The sequence below is a fragment of the Syngnathus floridae genome, unplaced genomic scaffold (assembly GCF_059516105.1).
Source record: "Syngnathus floridae isolate MCC-2025c unplaced genomic scaffold, RoL_Sflo_1.0 HiC_scaffold_98, whole genome shotgun sequence".
In the NCBI taxonomy this organism is placed as follows: domain Eukaryota; kingdom Metazoa; phylum Chordata; class Actinopteri; order Syngnathiformes; family Syngnathidae; genus Syngnathus; species Syngnathus floridae.
Window position 1 is genome coordinate 14,527 of NW_028284126.1, and position 17,958 is coordinate 32,484.

The 17,958-nt window shown below is 44.9% G+C and overlaps 1 protein-coding gene across 2 annotated transcripts; it reads right to left on the minus strand.

Moving 5' to 3' along the window:
- LOC148377715 (uncharacterized) lies at positions 1-15,658 on the minus strand. 2 transcript variants are annotated; one of them, XM_088368156.1, is made up of 12 exons: positions 15,508-15,658; positions 15,284-15,330; positions 15,083-15,160; positions 13,348-13,518; positions 13,147-13,224; positions 11,412-11,582; positions 11,211-11,288; positions 9,278-9,366; positions 2,061-2,090; positions 1,703-1,870; positions 1,514-1,590; positions 1-1,046 (listed from the first exon to the last, which is right to left on the minus strand). In XM_088368156.1, the coding sequence occupies exons 3-10, from the start codon at positions 15,083-15,085 to the stop codon at positions 1,843-1,845; spliced, it is 648 nt and encodes a 215-aa protein (XP_088224282.1). In that variant the 5' UTR covers positions 15,086-15,160; positions 15,284-15,330; positions 15,508-15,658; the 3' UTR covers positions 1-1,046; positions 1,514-1,590; positions 1,703-1,842. The 2 variants fall into 2 exon arrangements, with proteins under 2 accessions (XP_088224282.1, XP_088224283.1); XM_088368157.1 differs by having other exon boundaries at positions 15,284-15,326; positions 15,508-15,657.
- Positions 15,659-17,958: the final 2,300 nt, after the last annotated feature.

The window sequence follows — 17,958 nt, forward strand, 5'->3', positions numbered from 1 at the left end:
TAATAGGGGGAGTCTGGAAACGATGTGACCTTTAAGCAGCCTTTCGAAGCACTTCATCATAACCGGAGTCAGTGCAACAGGCCGGTAATCATTAAATGAGGTGATTTGAGGTTTCTTCGGCACCGGAATGATGGAGGCAGTCTTAAAGCACGCCGGCACTGTGGCTTGGCCCAGCGAGGTGTTAAAAATGTCTGTGATGACCCCAGCCAGATGACTTGCACATTCCCTGAACACACGCCCAGGAATGTTGTCGGGGCCAGGGGCCTTACAGGGGTTGACTCTCCTCAGGGTCTTCAACACATCGGCGGAGTCAAGGCAGAGTACCTCCTCTTCCTGATGGGGGACAGTTTTAACTGCTGGAGTGCCGTTTAGTGCCTCGAACCTCCCAAAGAAGTTATTTAGACCATTTAGAAAGTCAGCATCAACTACACCCACCGGGGGGGGGGGAGGGTGAGTTGTAGTCTGTAATCGCCCGTATGCCTTGCCACATACTCCTGATGTTTTTGACGTCGTGGAAACGATCCTGAAATTTTCTACTGCGGTCTCGCTTCGCTATCCTGATGGCACGGTTCAAGTTGGCTCTCGCTGTCCTCAGTGTCTCCTTGTCGCCAGACTTGAAGGCAGAGTTCCGCGCTCGTAGCGTTTGACGTACCTCCTCAGTCATCCAGGGTCGTTGGTTGCCCCGGGTGATGATATTCTTAGTGGTGCTGACGTCCTCGGTGCATTTGTTGATGTAGGCTGACACAGTCATGGCACACGCATGTCTAATCTACATCGGGAAAACTGGGAGGGAGGGAGGGAGGCAGGCAGGGAGGCAGGCAGGGAGGCAGGCAGGGAGGCAGGCAGTGTCTGTCTGTTGAGGTTTTCACCTTGTTCTTCTCCTGCTGAAGTTCTAACTGGACGTCCATCAGTTTGGTTCTCAGCTCGTCATTGGCGGCCTGAAGGGCGTCCGTTCGCTCCGCCTTGGCCCGCCCTGCCGGAGCTCGTTTGGACATCTCTTACTCGAGTCTCGCCCGGTCGTCAGTCAGAGATCACAACATTTGTACCTGGAGAGCACAAACGCAGCGCTGTTTTCCACTGGCTTCGAACTCAACTTCAATCGGTACCGTAACTTACAACATCATAAACATAGAACTAGCTTGACTTATTCATTGAATAAATGCATTTGGTTCTTCAAAACTGCATCACGCAACATAGCGTGACCGAGACGGCCGTTATCCACCTGCGTGAAGTTATTTGGTGAAATGAATGAGATGTTTAAGACACCATCGTTCTGTCTCTATGTAGATGAAGGTAAATAATCGATTGCTGAAGGTCCAAAGGTGTTGTGATAAACAAATAAACATATTAGTGATTAGTGACATATTTGTGATAAACATATTAGGCAGGATAATCACATATGTTAACGTGACTGCCCACACTGTATTTATTTATGGTTATTTGTTAAATCGAGTACTGTTAGACATGAAATAGGAAGTGTTTAACATAAATGGAAGACGAAAGGGGTACTCACCATTGTAGCTCCTGCTGGTCAATGATACGAGCCTCTTCTTGCAGTGGAAAACATACAGCCAACAAACACCGTGGAACCTAAAGGAATGAAATTAAACATTAACATTTAGCCTCAACCAACATTCACAGATACAACGCAACGCAAACTACACAAACGTAAATCTTTTTAAACACAATGAGTTGTACTTACCGTGTACGCTCTAGACGGTCCACTTGCAAGCGGAAAATAAAGATATTTCTGTTGATAATCGTCGTGTTTGTATCCGGTGTCTCGCTCAAGGCCATTGCGCCCACAGATTTGAATTTTGGCGAGAGTTCAGCCTATTGACGTCATTTCCGCGGTGTAATACCCGTATATCTGAAACGGCAAAGTTAAGAGTAGAGTTAAATAAAGTTTTTAGTCAACGCAATAATTTACAACCGTTGACCAGTCGAAATAATCGTCGAAATTTGGCGTCTGTGGCTGGAAGCAGACGCCGAGTTCGACATTCCTCCCAAACGCCACACTCCCTTGCTTTTCAGGGCTAAAAAAAAACAGTTGTAATTACCTTGAACGCTCTAGACGGTCAAGTTGCAAGCTGAAAACAAAAATATTTGCCTTGTTAGTCATCGTGTTACTAACAGCTGTGTCTTGTTTGCCAGAACTGCCGCTTTCCTACTTCCTGTTGCAAGCCACGCCCACGGATTATAATTTTGCCGTGAGTTCCGCCTATTGACGTCATGTCCGCGTCACATGACTGCGACGTAATATTATCTAAAACTGTTTGTGCGGTATTGTGTTGTTCTGTGCGGTATTGTGTTATTCTGTGCGGCGTCGTGTTGTTCTGTGCGGCGTCGTGTTGTTCAGTGCGACGTCGTGTTGTTCAGTGCGGCATGGTGTTGTTCAGTGCGGCATGGTGTTGTTCAGTGCGGCATGGTGTTGTTCAGTGCGGCATAATGTTGTTCAGTGCGGCATAATGTTGTTCAGTGCGGCATGGTGTTGTTCAGTGCGGCATGGTGTTGTTCAGTGCGGCATGGTGTTGTTCAGTGCGGCATAATGTTGTTCAGTGCGCCATAATGTTGTTCAGTGCGGCATGGTGTTGTTCAGTGCGGGATGGTGTTGTTCAGTGCAGGATGGTGTTGTTCAGTGCGGCATGGTGTTGTTCAATGCGGCATGGTGTTGTTCAGTGCGGGATGGTGTTGTTCAGTGCGGCATGGTGTTGTTCAGTGCGGCATAATGTTGTTCAGTGCGGCATGGTGTTGTTCAGTGCGGCATGGTGTTGTTCAGTGCGGCATGGTGTTGTTCAGTGCGGAATGGTGTTGTTCAGTGCGGCATGGTGTTGTTCAGTCCGGGATGGTGTTGTTCAATGCGGGATCGTGTTGTTCAGTGCGGGGTGGTGTTGTTCAGTGCGGGATGGTGTTGTTCAGTGCGACATAATGTTGTTTAGTGCGGCATGGTGTTGTTCAGTGCGGGATGGTGTTGTTCATTGCGGCATGGTGTTGTTCAGTGCGGCATGGTGTTGTTCAGTGCGGCATGGTGTTGTTCAGTGCGGCATGGTGTTGTTCAGTGCGGCATGGTGTTGTTCAGTGCGGAATGGTGTTGTTCAGTGCGGCATGGTGTTGTTCAGTCCGGGATGGTGTTGTTCAATGCGGGATCGTGTTGTTCAGTGCGGGGTGGTGTTGTTCAGTGCGGGATGGTGTTGTTCAGTGCGGCATGGTGTTGTTCAATGCGGCATGGTGTTGTTCAGTGCGGGATGGTGTTGTTCATTGCGGCATGGTGTTGTTCAGTGCGGCATGGTGTTGTTCAGTGCGGCATAATGTTGTTCAGTGCGGCATGGTGTTGTTCAGTGCGGCATGGTGTTGTTCAGTGCGGCATGGTGTTGTTCAGTGCGGCATGGTGTTGTTCAGTGCGGCATAATGTTGTCCAGTGCGCCATAATGTTGTTCAGTGCGGCATGGTGTTGTTTAGTGCGGGATGGTGTTGTTCAGTGCGGGATGTTGTTGTTCAGTGCGGCATGGTGTTGTTCAGTGCGGAATGGTGTTGTTCAGTGCGGCATGGTGTTGTTCAGTGCGGGATGTTGTTGTTCAATGCGGGATCGTGTTGTTCAGTGCGGGGTGGTGTTGTTCAGTGCAGGATGGTGTTGTTCAGTGCAGGATGGTGTTGTTCAGTGCGGCATGGTGTTGTTCAATGCAGGATCGTGTTGTTCAGTGCAGCATAATGTTGTTCAGTGCAGCATGGTGTTGTTCAGTGCGGCATGGTGTTGTTCAATGCGGCATGGTGTTGTTCAGTGCGGGATGGTGTTGTTCAGTGCGGCATGGTGTTTTTCAGTGCGGCATAATGTTGTTCAGTGCGGCATGGTGTTGTTCAGTGCGGCATGGTGTTGTTCAGTGCAGGATGGTGTTGTTCAGTGCGGCATGGTGTTGTTCAATGCAGGATCGTGTTGTTCAGTGCAGCATAATATTGTTCAGTGCAGCATGGTGTTGTTCAGTGCGGCATGGTGTTGTTCAATGCGGCATGGTGTTGTTCACTGCGGGATGGTGTTGTTCAATGCGGGATCGTGTTGTTCAGTGCGGCATAATGTTGTTCAGTGCAGCATGGTGTTGTTCAGTGCGGCATGGTGTTGTTCAGTGCGACATAATGTTGTTTAGTGCGGCATAATGTTGTTCAGTGCGGCATAATGTTGTTCAGTGCGGCATGGTGTTGTTCAGTGCGGCATGGTGTTGTTCAGTGCGGCATGGTGTTGTTCAGTGCAGGATGGTGTTGTTCAGTGCGGCATGGTGTTGTTTAATGCGGCATGGTGTTGTTCAGTGCGGGATGGTGTTGTTCAGTGCAGGATGGTGTCGTTCAGTGCGGCATGGTGTTGTTCAGTGCGGAATGGTGTTGTTCAGTGCGGCATGGTGTTGTTCAGTGCGGCATGGTGTTGTTCAGTGCAGGATGGTGTTGTTCAATGCGGGATCGTGTTGTTCAGTGCGGCATGGTGTTGTTCAGTGCGGCATGGTGTTGTTCAGTGCGGCATAATGTTGTTCAGTGCGGCATGGTGTTGTTCAGTGCGGCATGGTGTTGTTCAGTGCGGCATGGTGTTGTTCAGTGCGGCATGGTGTTGTTCAGTGCGGCATAATGTTGTCCAGTGCGCCATAATGTTGTTCAGTGCGGCATGGTGTTGTTTAGTGCGGGATGGTGTTGTTCAGTGCAGGATGGTGTTGTTCAGTGCGGCATGGTGTTGTTCAATGCGGCATGGTGTTGTTCAGTGCGGGATGGTGTTGTTCAGTGCGGCATGGTGTTGTTCAGTGCGGCATAATGTTGTTCAGTGCGGCATGGTGTTGTTCAGTGCGGCATGGTGTTGTTCAGTGCGGCATGGTGTTGTTCAGTGCGGCATGGTGTTGTTCAGTGCGGAATGGTGTTGTTCAGTGCGGCATGGTGTTGTTCAGTGCGGGATGGTGTTCAATGCGGGATCGTGTTGTTCAGTGCGGGGTGGTGTTGTTCAGTGCAGGATGGTGTTGTTCAGTGCAGGATGGTGTTGTTCAGTGCGGCATGGTGTTGTTCAATGCAGGATCGTGTTGTTCAGTGCAGCATAATGTTGTTCAGTGCAGCATGGTGTTGTTCAGTGCAGGATCGTGTTGTTCAGTGCAGCATAATGTTGTTCAGTGCAGCATGGTGTTGTTCAGTGCGGCATGGTGTTGTTCAATGCGGCATGGTGTTGTTCAGTGCGGGATGGTGTTGTTCAGTGCGGCATGGTGTTTTTCAGTGCGGCATAATGTTGTTCAGTGCGGCATGGTGTTGTTCAGTGCGGCATGGTGTTGTTCAGTGCGACATAATGTTGTTCAGTGCGGCATAATGTTGTTCAGTGCGGCATGGTGTTGTTCAGTGCGGCATGGTGTTGTTCAGTGCGGCATGGTGTTGTTCAGTGCGGCATGGTGTTGTTCAGTGCAGGATGGTGTTGTTCAGTGCAGGATGGTGTTGTTCAGTGCAGGATGGTGTTGTTCAGTGCGGGATGGTGTTGTTCAGTGCGGGATGGTGTTGTTCAGTGCGGCATGGTGTTGTTCAGTGCGGAATGGTGTTGTTCAGTGCGGCATGGTGTTGTTCAGTGCGGCATGGTGTTGTTCAGTGCAGGATGGTGTTGTTCAATGCGGGATGGTGTTGTTCAGTGCGGGATGGTGTTGTTCAGTGCAGGATGGTGTTGTTCAGTGCGGCATGGTGTTGTTCAATGCGGCATGGTGTTGTTCAGTGCAGGATGGTGTTGTTCAGTGCGGCATGGTGTTGTTCAATGCTGCATGGTGTTGTTCAATGCGGCATGGTGTTGTTCAGTGCGGCATGGTGTTGTTCAGTGCGGCATGGTGTTGTTCAGTGCAGCGTAATGTTGTTCAGTGCGGCATGGTGTTGTTCAGTGCGGAATGGTGTTGTTCAGTGCGGCATGGTGTTGTTCAGTGCAGGATGGTGTTGTTCAGTGCGGCATGGTGTTGCTCAGTGCGGCATGGTGTTGTTCAGTGCGGGATGGTGTTGTTCATTGCGGCATGGTGTTGTTCATTGCGGCATGGTGTTGTTCAGTGCGGCATGGTGTTGTTCAGTGCGGCATAATGTTGTTCAGTGCGCCATAATGTTGTTCAGTGCGGCATGGTGTTGTTCAGTGCGGGATGGTGTTGTTCAGTGCAGGATGGTGTTGTTCAGTGCGGCATGGTGTTGTTCAGTGCGGCATGGTGTTGTTCAGTGCGGCATAATGTTGTTCAGTGCGGCATAATGTTGTTCAGTGCGGGATGGTGTTGTTCAGTGCGGCATAATGTTGTTCAGTGCGGCATGGTGTTGTTCAGTGCGGCATGGTGTTGTTCAGTGCGGAATGGTGTTGTTCAGTGCGGCATGGTGTTGTTCAGTGCGGGATGGTGTTGTTCAATGCGGGATCGTGTTGTTCAGTGCGGGGTGGTGTTGTTCAGTGCAGGATGGTGTTGTTCAGTGCAGGATGGTGTTGTTCAGTGCGGCATGGTGTTGTTCAATGCAGGATCGTGTTGTTCAGTGCAGCATAATGTTGTTCAGTACAGCATGGTGTTGTTCAGTGCGGCATGGTGTTGTTCAATGCGGCATGGTGTTGTTCAGTGCGGGATGGTGTTGTTCAGTGCGGCATGGTGTTTTTCAGTGCGGCATAATGTTGTTCAGTGCGGCATGGTGTTGTTCAGTGCGGCATGGTGTTGTTCAGTGCAGGATGGTGTTGTTCAGTGCGGCATGGTGTTGTTCAATGCAGGATCGTGTTGTTCAGTGCAGCATAATGTTGTTCAGTGCAGCATGGTGTTGTTCAGTGCGGCATGGTGTTGTTCAATGCGGCATGGTGTTGTTCACTGCGGGATGGTGTTGTTCAATGCGGGATCGTGTTGTTCAGTGCGGCATAATGTTGTTCAGTGCAGCATGGTGTTGTTCAGTGCGGCATGGTGTTGTTCAGTGCGACATAATGTTGTTTAGTGCGGCATAATGTTGTTCAGTGCGGCATAATGTTGTTCAGTGCGGCATGGTGTTGTTCAGTGCGGCATGGTGTTGTTCAGTGCGGCATGGTGTTGTTCAGTGCAGGATGGTGTTGTTCGATGCGGGATCGTGTTGTTCAGTGCGGCATGGTGTTGTTCAGTGCGGCATGGTGTTGTTCAGTGCGGCATAGTGTTGTTCAGTGCGGCATGGTGTTGTTCAGTGCGGCATGGTGTTGTTCAGTGCGGCATGGTGTTGTTCAGTGCGGCATGGTGTTGTTCAGTGCGGCATAATGTTGTCCAGTGCGCCATAATGTTGTTCAGTGCGGCATGGTGTTGTTTAGTGCGGGATGGTGTTGTTCAGTGCAGGATGGTGTTGTTCAGTGCGGCATGGTGTTGTTCAATGCGGCATGGTGTTGTTCAGTGCGGGATGGTGTTGTTCAGTGCGGCATGGTGTTGTTCAGTGCGGCATAATGTTGTTCAGTGCGGCATGGTGTTGTTCAGTGCGGCATGGTGTTGTTCAGTGCGGCATGGTGTTGTTCAGTGCGGCATGGTGTTGTTCAGTGCGGAATGGTGTTGTTCAGTGCGGCATGGTGTTGTTCAGTGCGGGATGGTGTTGTTCAATGCGGGATCGTGTTGTTCAGTGCGGGGTGGTGTTGTTCAGTGCAGGATGGTGTTGTTCAGTGCAGGATGGTGTTGTTCAGTGCGGCATGGTGTTGTTCAATGCAGGATCGTGTTGTTCAGTGCAGCATAATGTTGTTCAGTGCAGCATGGTGTTGTTCAGTGCGGCATGGTGTTGTTCAATGCGGCATGGTGTTGTTCAGTGCGGGATGGTGTTGTTCAGTGCGGCATGGTGTTTTTCAGTGCGGCATAATGTTGTTCAGTGCGGCATGGTGTTGTTCAGTGCGGCATGGTGTTGTTCAGTGCGGCATGGTGTTGCTCAGTGCGGCATGGTGTTGTTCAGTGCGGGATGGTGTTGTTCATTGCGGCATGGTGTTGTTCAGTGCGGCATGGTGTTGTTCAGTGCGGCATGGTGTTGTTCAGTGCGGCATAATGTTGTTCAGTGCGCCATAATGTTGTTCAGTGCGGCATGGTGTTGTTCAGTGCGGGATGGTGTTGTTCAGTGCAGGATGGTGTTGTTCAGTGCGGCATGGTGTTGTTCAGTGCGGCATAATGTTGTTCAGTGCGGCATAATGTTGTTCAGTGCGGCATAATGTTGTTCAGTGCGGGATGGTGTTGTTCATTGCGGCATGGTGTTGTTCAGTGCGGCATGGTGTTGTTCAGTGCGGCATGGTGTTGTTCAGTGCGGGATGGTGTTGTTCAGTGCAGGATGGTGTTGTTCAGTGCGGCATGGTGTTGTTCATTGCGTTATGGTGTTGTTCATTTCGGCATAATGTTGTTCAGTGCGGCATAATGTTGTTTAGTGCGGCATGGTGTTGTTCAGTGCGGGATGGTGTTGTTCAGTGCGTTATAATGTTGTTCAGTGCGGCATGGTGTTGTTCAGTGCGGCATGGTGTTGTTCAGTGCGGCATGGTGTTGTTCAGTGCGGCATAATGTTGTTCAGTGCGGCATAATGTTGTTCAGTGCGGCATGGTGTTGTTCAGTGCGGGATGGTGTTGTTCAGTGCGGGATGGTGTTGTTCAGTGCGGCATGGTGTTCAATGCGGAATGGTGTTGTTCAGTGCAGGATGGTGTTGTTCAGTGCGGCATGGTGTTGTTCAGTGCGGCATAATGTTGTTCAGTGCGGCATGGTGTTGTTCAGTGCGGCATGGTGTTGTTCAGTGCGGCATGGTGTTGTTCAGTGCGGCATAATGTTGTTCAGTGCGGCATGGTGTTGTTCAGTGCGGCATGGTGTTGTTCAGTGCGGCATAATGTTCAGTGCGGCATAATGTTGTTCAGTGCGGCATGGTGTTGTTCAGTGCGGGATGGTGTTGTTCAGTGCAGGATGGTGTTGTTCAGTGCGGCATGGTGTTCAGTGCGGGATGGTGTCTTTCAGTGCGGCATGGTGTCGTTCAGTGCGGCATGGTGTCTTTCAGTGCGGCATGGTGTCGTTCAGTGAGGCATGGTGTTGTTCAGTGCGGCATGGTGTTGTTTAGTGCGGCATGGTGTTGTTCAGTGCGGGATGGTGTTGTTCAGTGTGGCATGGTGTTCAGTGCGGCATGGTGTTGTTCAGTGCGGTATCGTGTTGTTCAGTGCGGTATCGTGTTTCTCAGTGCGGTATCGTGTTGTTCAGTGCAGTATCGTTGTGTTGTTCGTATTGTGTTTAACACTTAGCCTCTAACACTTAGCCTCTAACACTTAGCCTCTAGCATCTAGAAGGTAAATAAATAGGAAGGAAGGACTCACCGGTGACGTCTTCGCCCACGTCCAAGCGTTGTACTTTGTATTTTCATCCTTCTGACAGTGGAAAACATAGCCAACAAACACCGTGGAACCTAAACGAATGAAAGAAAACTATCATTTGGCCACAACCAACATTCACAGATACAACACAATGTGACGTGCGGGGTTGAGGTTAAAGGTTGAGTGAAGGGCCCTCGTTTTAAACTACTTTTTTGAAAAGGATTGGGAACAAGTAAGACGTATTTAATTTATTTAATGGGAAGTAGTAAGAGCTATTGAATTTAATCTATGTATTATATTCTATTGTATTGTATTCTGTTGTATTATTTTGGATTGTATTCACACTAACCCCACTAAAACTTCAGCCCACAAAAACTCGCCTCTGGCGCCTAGCCTCTGGCACTTAGCCTCTAACACTTAGCCTTTAACACTTAGCCTTTAACACTTAGCCTTTAACACTTAGCCTAGAAGGTGAATAAATAGGGTTAAAGGTTGAGTGAAGGGACCTCGTTTTAAACTACTTTTTTGTAAAGGAGTGGGAACAAGTAAGACGTATTTAATTTATTTAATGGGAAGTAGTAAGACTTATTAAATTTATTTAATCTACTTTTCTTCCCAGGCAAAATTTGATGTGCTGCAATTCCAAATTTCCAAAGTGAATGAAGGAATGAAGTCCTTTAAATTATGATTTTGTATAAATACTAGGCATTAACACAAAATCGACGGCACAAAATGGGCAGACTTTACTTGTTTGAAAAGGACTGGTTACAAGACAGACTTTTTTAATTTATTTAATGGGAAGAAGACTTATTTAGTTTAATTGATCTATTTTTGTTCCCTGGCAAAATTCGATTTGCTGCAATTCCAAATTTCCAAAGTGAATGAAGGAAAGAAGTCGTTTAAATTATGATTTTGTTTAAATACTAGGCATAGACACAAAATCTACGGCACAAAATGGGCAGACTTTACTTGTTTGAAGAGGACTGGTTACAAGACAGACTTTTCTGATTTATTTAATGGGAAGAAGACTTATTTAGTTTATTTAATCTATTTTTGTTCCCTGGCAAAATTGGATTTGCTGAAATTGTATTTTGCCAAATCTTGCCTTGAGACCTGATAGGAAGTATTAAACGCTTAGTTAAATCAATACAAGTTGGTAATAAGAGCGAGTAATGTTGGTTGAACCGATGAATGAAGGTTGAAAGCAATTTAAATTATGACTTTGTATAAATACTAGATATTAACAGAACATCTACTGCGCGAAATGGGCAGAGTTTACTTGTTTGAGAAGGAGTGGCTTATTCAAAACTAAGATTTATTTAATCTGTTTGTTCCCAGGCAAAATTGGATGTGATGCAATTCCAAATTTCACCACATGATGGTGCCCAATTTTGACTTCATAGGACATATTAAACACTTAGCTTGTTATTATGTTCAAGGTAATCAGATTTGTTTATTATTCTAATGGCCTCTTCAAAACTATTCTGGATTACTACTTTGGATCTATTCTACATTACTTGGCAACAACATACTCTGTAACAGATTAGGCAGTATAATCATATCTGTTAACTTGAGAGTGCCCACACTCAATCTACTTATCGTGATGTGTTAAATCAATTACTGTTAGACATTATTTGTCTGATAATCTACCAAATCTTTGAATTGAAGAATTTGTGATTTAATTAATAGCTTGTTGTTATGTTCAGGGTAATCAGACTTGTATATAATTCTAATGAACTTCTTTTGAAAACTATTCTGAATTACAACTTTGGATCTTATATTACTTTGCAACAATCTACTCCGTGACAGATTAGGCAGTATAATCACATATGTTAACTTCAGTGCCCACACTGTATTTATTTATGGTTATTTGTTAAATCAAGTACTGTTAGACATGAAATAGGAAGTGTTTAACATAAATGTTATGGCTACTCACCATTGTAGCTCGCTCCTGGTCAATGATACGAGCCTCTTCTTGCAGTGGAAAACTTGCAGCCAACAAACACCGTGGAACCTAAAGGAATGAAATTAAACATTAACATTTCGCCTCGACCAATTTTCACACGTACAACGCAACGCGGCTACACTTCTGCTATTACAAACGTAAATCTCCTTAAACACAATGAGTGTTACTTACCGTGTACGCTCTAGACGGTCCAGTTGCAAGCAGAAAATAAAGATATTTCTGTTGATAATCGTCGCTGCTCAGTGGCTCACGGCCATCGCGCCAACAGATTTGAATTTTGGCGGAGGTTCGGGCAATTACGTCATATCCACGGCACATGACTGCGACGTAATACCCGCTTATCTGAAACGGCAGTTAAAAGTAGAGTTACATCAAGTTTTCTTGGAACCTAAACGAATGAAAGAAAACTATCATTTGGCCACAACCAACATTCACAGATACAACACAACGTGCGGGGTTGGGGTTAAAGATTGAGTGAAGGGCCCTCGTTTTAAACTACTGTTTTGAAAAGGAGTGGGAACAAGTAAGACGTATTTAATTTATTTAATGGGAAGTAGTAAGACTTATTAAATTTATTTAATCTACTTTTCTTCCCAGGCAAAATTTGATGTGCTGCAATTCCAAATTTCCAAAGTGAATGAAGGAATGAAGTCCTTTAAATTATGATTTTGTATAAATACTAGGCATTAACACAAAATCGACGGCACAAAATGGGCAGACTTTACTTGTTTGAAAAGGACTGGTTACAAGACAGACTTTTTTAATTTATTTAATGGGAAGAAGACTTATTTAGTTTAATTGATCTATTTTTGTTCCCTGCCAAAATTCGATTTGCTGCAATTCCAAATTTCCAAAGTGAATGAAGGAAAGAAGTCGTTTAAATTATGATTTTGTTTAAATACTAGGCATAGACACAAAATCTACGGCACAAAATGGGCAGACTTTACTTGTTTGAAGAGGACTGGTTACAAGACAGACTTTTCTGATTTATTTAATGGGAAGAGGACTTATTTAGTTTATTTAATCTATTTTTGTTCCCTGGCAAAATTGGATTTGCTGAAATTGTATTTTGCCAAATCTCGATTTGAGACCTGATAGGAAGTATTAAACGCTTAGTTAAATCAATACAAGTTGGTAATAAGAGCGAGTAATGTTGGTTGAACCGATGAATGAAGGTTGAAAGCAATTTAAATTATGACTTTGTATAAATACTAGATATTAACAGAACATCTACTGCGCAAAATGGGCAGAGTTTACTTGTTTGAGAAGGAGTGGCTTATTCAAAACTAAGATTTATGTAATCTGTTTGTTCCCAGGCAAAATTGGATGTGATGCAATTCCAAATTTCACCACATGATGGTGCCCAATTTTGACTTCATAGGACATATTAAACACTTAGCTTGTTATTCTGTTCAAGGTAATCAGATTTGTTTATCATTCTAATGGCCTCTTCAAAACTATTCTGGATTACTACTTTGGATCTATTCTACATTACTTGGCAACAACATACTCTGTAACAGATTAGGCAGTATAATCACATATGTTAACTTGAGAGTGCCCACACTCAATCTACTTATCGTGATGTGTTAAATCAATTACTGTTAGACATTATTTGTCTGATAATCTACCAAATCTTTGAATTGAAGAATTTGTGATTTAATTAATAGCTTGTTCAGGGTAATCAGACTTGTATATAATTCTAATGGCCTTCTTTTGAAAACTATTCTGAATTACAACTTTGGATCTTATATTACTTTGCAACAATCTACTCCGTGACAGATTAGGCAGTATAATCACATATGTTAACTTCAGTGCCCACACTGTATTTATTTATGGTTATTTGTTAAATCAAGTACTGTTAGACATGAAATAGGAAGTGTTTAACATAAATGTTATGGCTACTCACCATTGTAGCTCGCTCCTGGTCAATGATACGAGCCTCTTCTTGCAGTGGAAAACTTGCAGCCAACAAACACCGTGGAACCTAAAGGAATGAAATTAAACATTAACATTTCGCCTCGACCAATTTTCACACGTACAACGCAACGCGGCTACACTTCTGCTATTACAAACGTAAATCTCCTTAAACACAATGAGTGTTACTTACCGTGTACGCTCTAGACGGTCCAGTTGCAAGCAGAAAATAAAGATATTTCTGTTGATAATCGTCGCTGCTCAGTGGCTCACGGCCATCGCGCCAACAGATTTGAATTTTGGCGGAGGTTCGGGCAATTACGTCATATCCGCGGCATTTGACTGCGACGTAATACCCGCTTATCTGAAACGGCAGTTAAAAGTAGAGTTACATCAAGTTTTCTTGGAACCTAAACGAATGAAAGAAAACTATCATTTGGCCACAACCAACATTCACAGATACAACACAACGTGCGGGGTTGAGGTTAAAGATTGAGTGAAGGGCCCTCGTTTTAAACTACTGTTTTGAAAAGGAGTGGGAACAAGTAAGACGTATTTAATTTATTTAATGGGAAGTAGTAAGACTTATTAAATTTATTTAATCTACTTTTCTTCCCAGGCAAAATTTGATGTGCTGCAATTCCAAATTTCCAAAGTGAATGAAGGAATGAAGTCCTTTAAATTATGATTTTGTATAAATACTAGGCATTAACACAAAATCGACGGCACAAAATGGGCAGACTTTACTTGTTTGAAAAGGACTGGTTACAAGACAGACTTTTTTAATTTATTTAATGGGAAGAAGACTTATTTAGTTTAATTGATCTATTTTTGTTCCCTGCCAAAATTCGATTTGCTGCAATTCCAAATTTCCAAAGTGAATGAAGGAAAGAAGTCGTTTAAATTATGATTTTGTTTAAATACTAGGCATAGACACAAAATCTACGGCACAAAATGGGCAGACTTTACTTGTTTGAAGAGGACTGGTTACAAGACAGACTTTTCTGATTTATTTAATGGGAAGAGGACTTATTTAGTTTATTTAATCTATTTTTGTTCCCTGGCAAAATTGGATTTGCTGAAATTGTATTTTGCCAAATCTCGATTTGAGACCTGATAGGAAGTATTAAACGCTTAGTTAAATCAATACAAGTTGGTAATAAGAGCGAGTAATGTTGGTTGAACCGATGAATGAAGGTTGAAAGCAATTTAAATTATGACTTTGTATAAATACTAGATATTAACAGAACATCTACTGCGCAAAATGGGCAGAGTTTACTTGTTTGAGAAGGAGTGGCTTATTCAAAACTAAGATTTATGTAATCTGTTTGTTCCCAGGCAAAATTGGATGTGATGCAATTCCAAATTTCACCACATGATGGTGCCCAATTTTGACTTCATAGGACATATTAAACACTTAGCTTGTTATTATGTTCAAGGTAATCAGATTTGTTTATCATTCTAATGGCCTCTTCAAAACTATTCTGGATTACTACTTTGGATCTATTCTACATTACTTGGCAACAACATACTCTGTAACAGATTAGGCAGTATAATCACATATGTTAACTTGAGAGTGCCCACACTCAATCTACTTATCGTGATGTGTTAAATCAATTACTGTTAGACATTATTTGTCTGATAATCTACCAAATCTTTGAATTGAAGAATTTGTGATTTAATTAATAGCTTGTTCAGGGTAATCAGACTTGTATATAATTCTAATGGCCTTCTTTTGAAAACTATTCTGAATTACAACTTTGGATCTTATATTACTTTGCAACAATCTACTCGGTGACAGATTAGGCAGTATAATCACATATGTTAACTTCAGTGCCCACACTGTATTTATTTATGGTTATTTGTTAAATCAAGTACTGTTAGACATGAAATAGGAAGTGTTTAACATAAATGTTATGGCTACTCACCATTGTAGCTCGCTCCTGGTCAATGATATGAGCCTCTTCTTGCAGTGGAAAACTTGCAGCCAACAAACACCGTGGAACCTAAAGGAATGAAATTAAACATTAACATTTCGCCCGGACCAACATTCACACGTACAACGCAACGCGGCTACACTTCTGCTATTACAAACGTAAATCTCCTTAAACACAACGAGTGTTACTTACCGTGTACGCTCTAGGCAAAATTGGATGTGATGCAATTCCAAATCTATCTGAAACGGCAGTTAAAAGTAGAGTTACATCAAGTTTTCTTTTTTAATCAACACAATCATTTACAACCGTTGACCAGAAAGAATCGTCGAAATTCGACGTCCCCCACAAACGCCACGCTCACTCGCTTTTCAGGGCAACAAAAGTACTTCTTTTTAAAAACGATGAGTTGTACTTACCGTGTACGCTCTGGACGGTCCAGTTGCAAGCAGAAAATAAAAATATTTCTCTTGTTAGTCGTATGTTACCATCCGCTGTGTCTTTGTCAACATCGCCGCCATTTTCCTACTTCCTGCTGCGAGCCACGCCCACGGATTTAAATTTGGGCGGAAGCTCTTTCCATTGGCGTCGTTTTCGCGTATAGCAAATCCGATTGGTTGGGAAGGGGGCACGGTTATGCAGCCGAGGAGTCCTGTGATCGGTGGGATGTAAAGTAGGCGTCGACGTCACGTCCGCGTCACGTGACCACGACGTGGCAGACGTCAAATAGCAACCGCTGTTTTGTTTAGTAGACTTACAGTTGTTATGCATTGACATAATGGCGCACACACCAAATAGATTTAAATAAATTAAATAATTCTTCTGCCCACTCTCTTTTAAACAAGTTAACTCTCCCCGCGGATTTGAATTCCGGCGAAAGTTACGCCCATCGACGTCACGTATGTCACGTGACCACGACGTGGCAGATGTCATATAGCAACCGCTGTTTTGTTTAGTAGATTTACAGTTGTTATGCATTGGCATAATGGTGTGCACTCAAAATAGATTTAAATAAATTAAATATTTCTTCTGCCTACTCCCTTTTAAACAAGTTAACTCTGCCCACGTCCATTGACGTCTTGTCTGCGTCACGTGACCACGACGTAGCGACGTCATATAGTAACCGCTGTTTTGACCAGTAGACTTAGTTATTATGCGTTGACATAATGGCGCACTGGTTAGCATGGCCACCTCTTAAGCATGATGATGCGGGTTCGACGCCTGATCAATGTTAGCATGGAGTGAGCTGAAGTGCATGGCGCTGAAGATTTGAATCTTTGAAATGCGCTGAGGTCTGACATATCAGGCAGAATGGTTTGCCATCACGTTCAACAAAAAATAGAAACTTTCCCACTCTGATTAAAACGTCCTGTGTTCATCTACGTATTTTCGTTTTGCTGTGCATCTTTTCCCTGCCATTTCGAGAGCCCAATTGACACTCATAGTTTAAAGAAATGTGTTTGCCCATCCTACTTTGTGGAATTTCACCACATGCGCTTTTGACCAAAATACCAAATTGAACTCAAGTGAAGCCAACACGCACAACCCCCCCCCCCCCCACACACACACACACACACACACACACACAAATGTTGATATGAACATAAAAGAGCCGCATGCGGTTCGGGAGTTGCGGCTTGGCCAAACCTGTACTATACAACTTTATTTGTATAAAATTTTCACAACAGCTGTCACACAAACAAAGCGGGAAAAACCGAAGACGTGCGTGTTCCGCCCACGCTGGATTTATTTGCACCTTTGAAAAGACACCGTATTGCCGCAGATGTGGCAAAGAGTACTTTTGGGCATCTGAGACGGAAGGATGTCCAAAGCATCACGTCACCTGCTCTGGTAGGCATGGTGGTGGGACGTTGAGGTCAACCGCTTTGGGGTTGGCTGACTCTTTGATCGCAGGATGCCACACACTTGAAGACAGAAGCAGAAAAGCAGAGCTAAATGCAAAATGTACTCACCGGTGACTCCAATTTTTTTCCCCCCTGAAGAAACAGCTGGACGGGTGGCCCCGGCTGGCCAGTGGGACTCTTGTTATTCTGACCCTTTTTAGTGCGCGTTTGGGGCAACAACCGTTTTTTGTGGCGCTCTCTTCTGGTTCAAAAGTGCCCTGCATGTGAATTTGCTTTTCCTGCCTTCTGATTGGATGAGCGCCGGTGTGACGCGGTGCCTCTGTCACCGTGGCGGGGGGTATACGTTGGCATCGGAGCGTCTGCCAACGTCTGAGACCGGCTGGCAGTGTATCGGAGGTGTCGAGTGCGGTGCCGCTGGAGCTCACTCACCAGCTGGTGTTAGGGCCACAGAATGAAGGCCAAGGAGAAGAATAGAAAGAGAAACAGAAACTTCTCCTCCAATTGTTTGATTTGTCTCTTCTGAGCTTCGATGAATTCTTTCAGCTCTTTGTTCCTCTAGGACGGACAAATGGAAAGTGGCATTCAAAAGCCAGTAAGCGTGCAAGTAAGTGCCGGGCTGGCTTTGGGCCCTTACCTGTTGCGCGCTGTGCAGCAGATCCATTCTCTCTTGGAGGATGCAAGCGTCGCGCTCCCTCAACTCGCACATCAGGGCTCGCTTCCATTGGTCCACGGCGCTCCTAAGCTCTTCTCTCTGATCCGCCGTCAGCACGTCATTCACGCCAGCGTGGCTGGCTTTTTCGCCGTCCGTGGCGGGGCAGTCCCGCTGCGGTAGCGCCTCGTACAACATGGCCTCCAGCTCCAGGATCCTCTGGGCCGCAATCCTCGTCCATCAGTGGTCCGGCGGGAGATTTGAGGGCGGCTTACCTTATGAGCCTGGTCCATGGAACACTTCCTGAAGTCCAACTCTTCATCCAGGTAGCCCTTCTGCTTGCAGAACATATCCTA

What these genes read in the sequence shown, in the direction of transcription:
- LOC148377715 (XM_088368156.1), bottom strand. An exon ending in GACCGTCTAGAGCGTACACG is followed by an intron (nt 13,225 to 13,347) that starts GTAAGTAACACT and finishes TCATTCCTTTAG; the next exon opens with GTTCCACGGTGTTTGTTGGC. An exon ending in ACCAGGAGCGAGCTACAATG is followed by an intron (nt 9,367 to 11,210) that starts GTGAGTAGCCAT and finishes TCATTCGTTTAG; the next exon opens with GTTCCACGGTGTTTGTTGGC.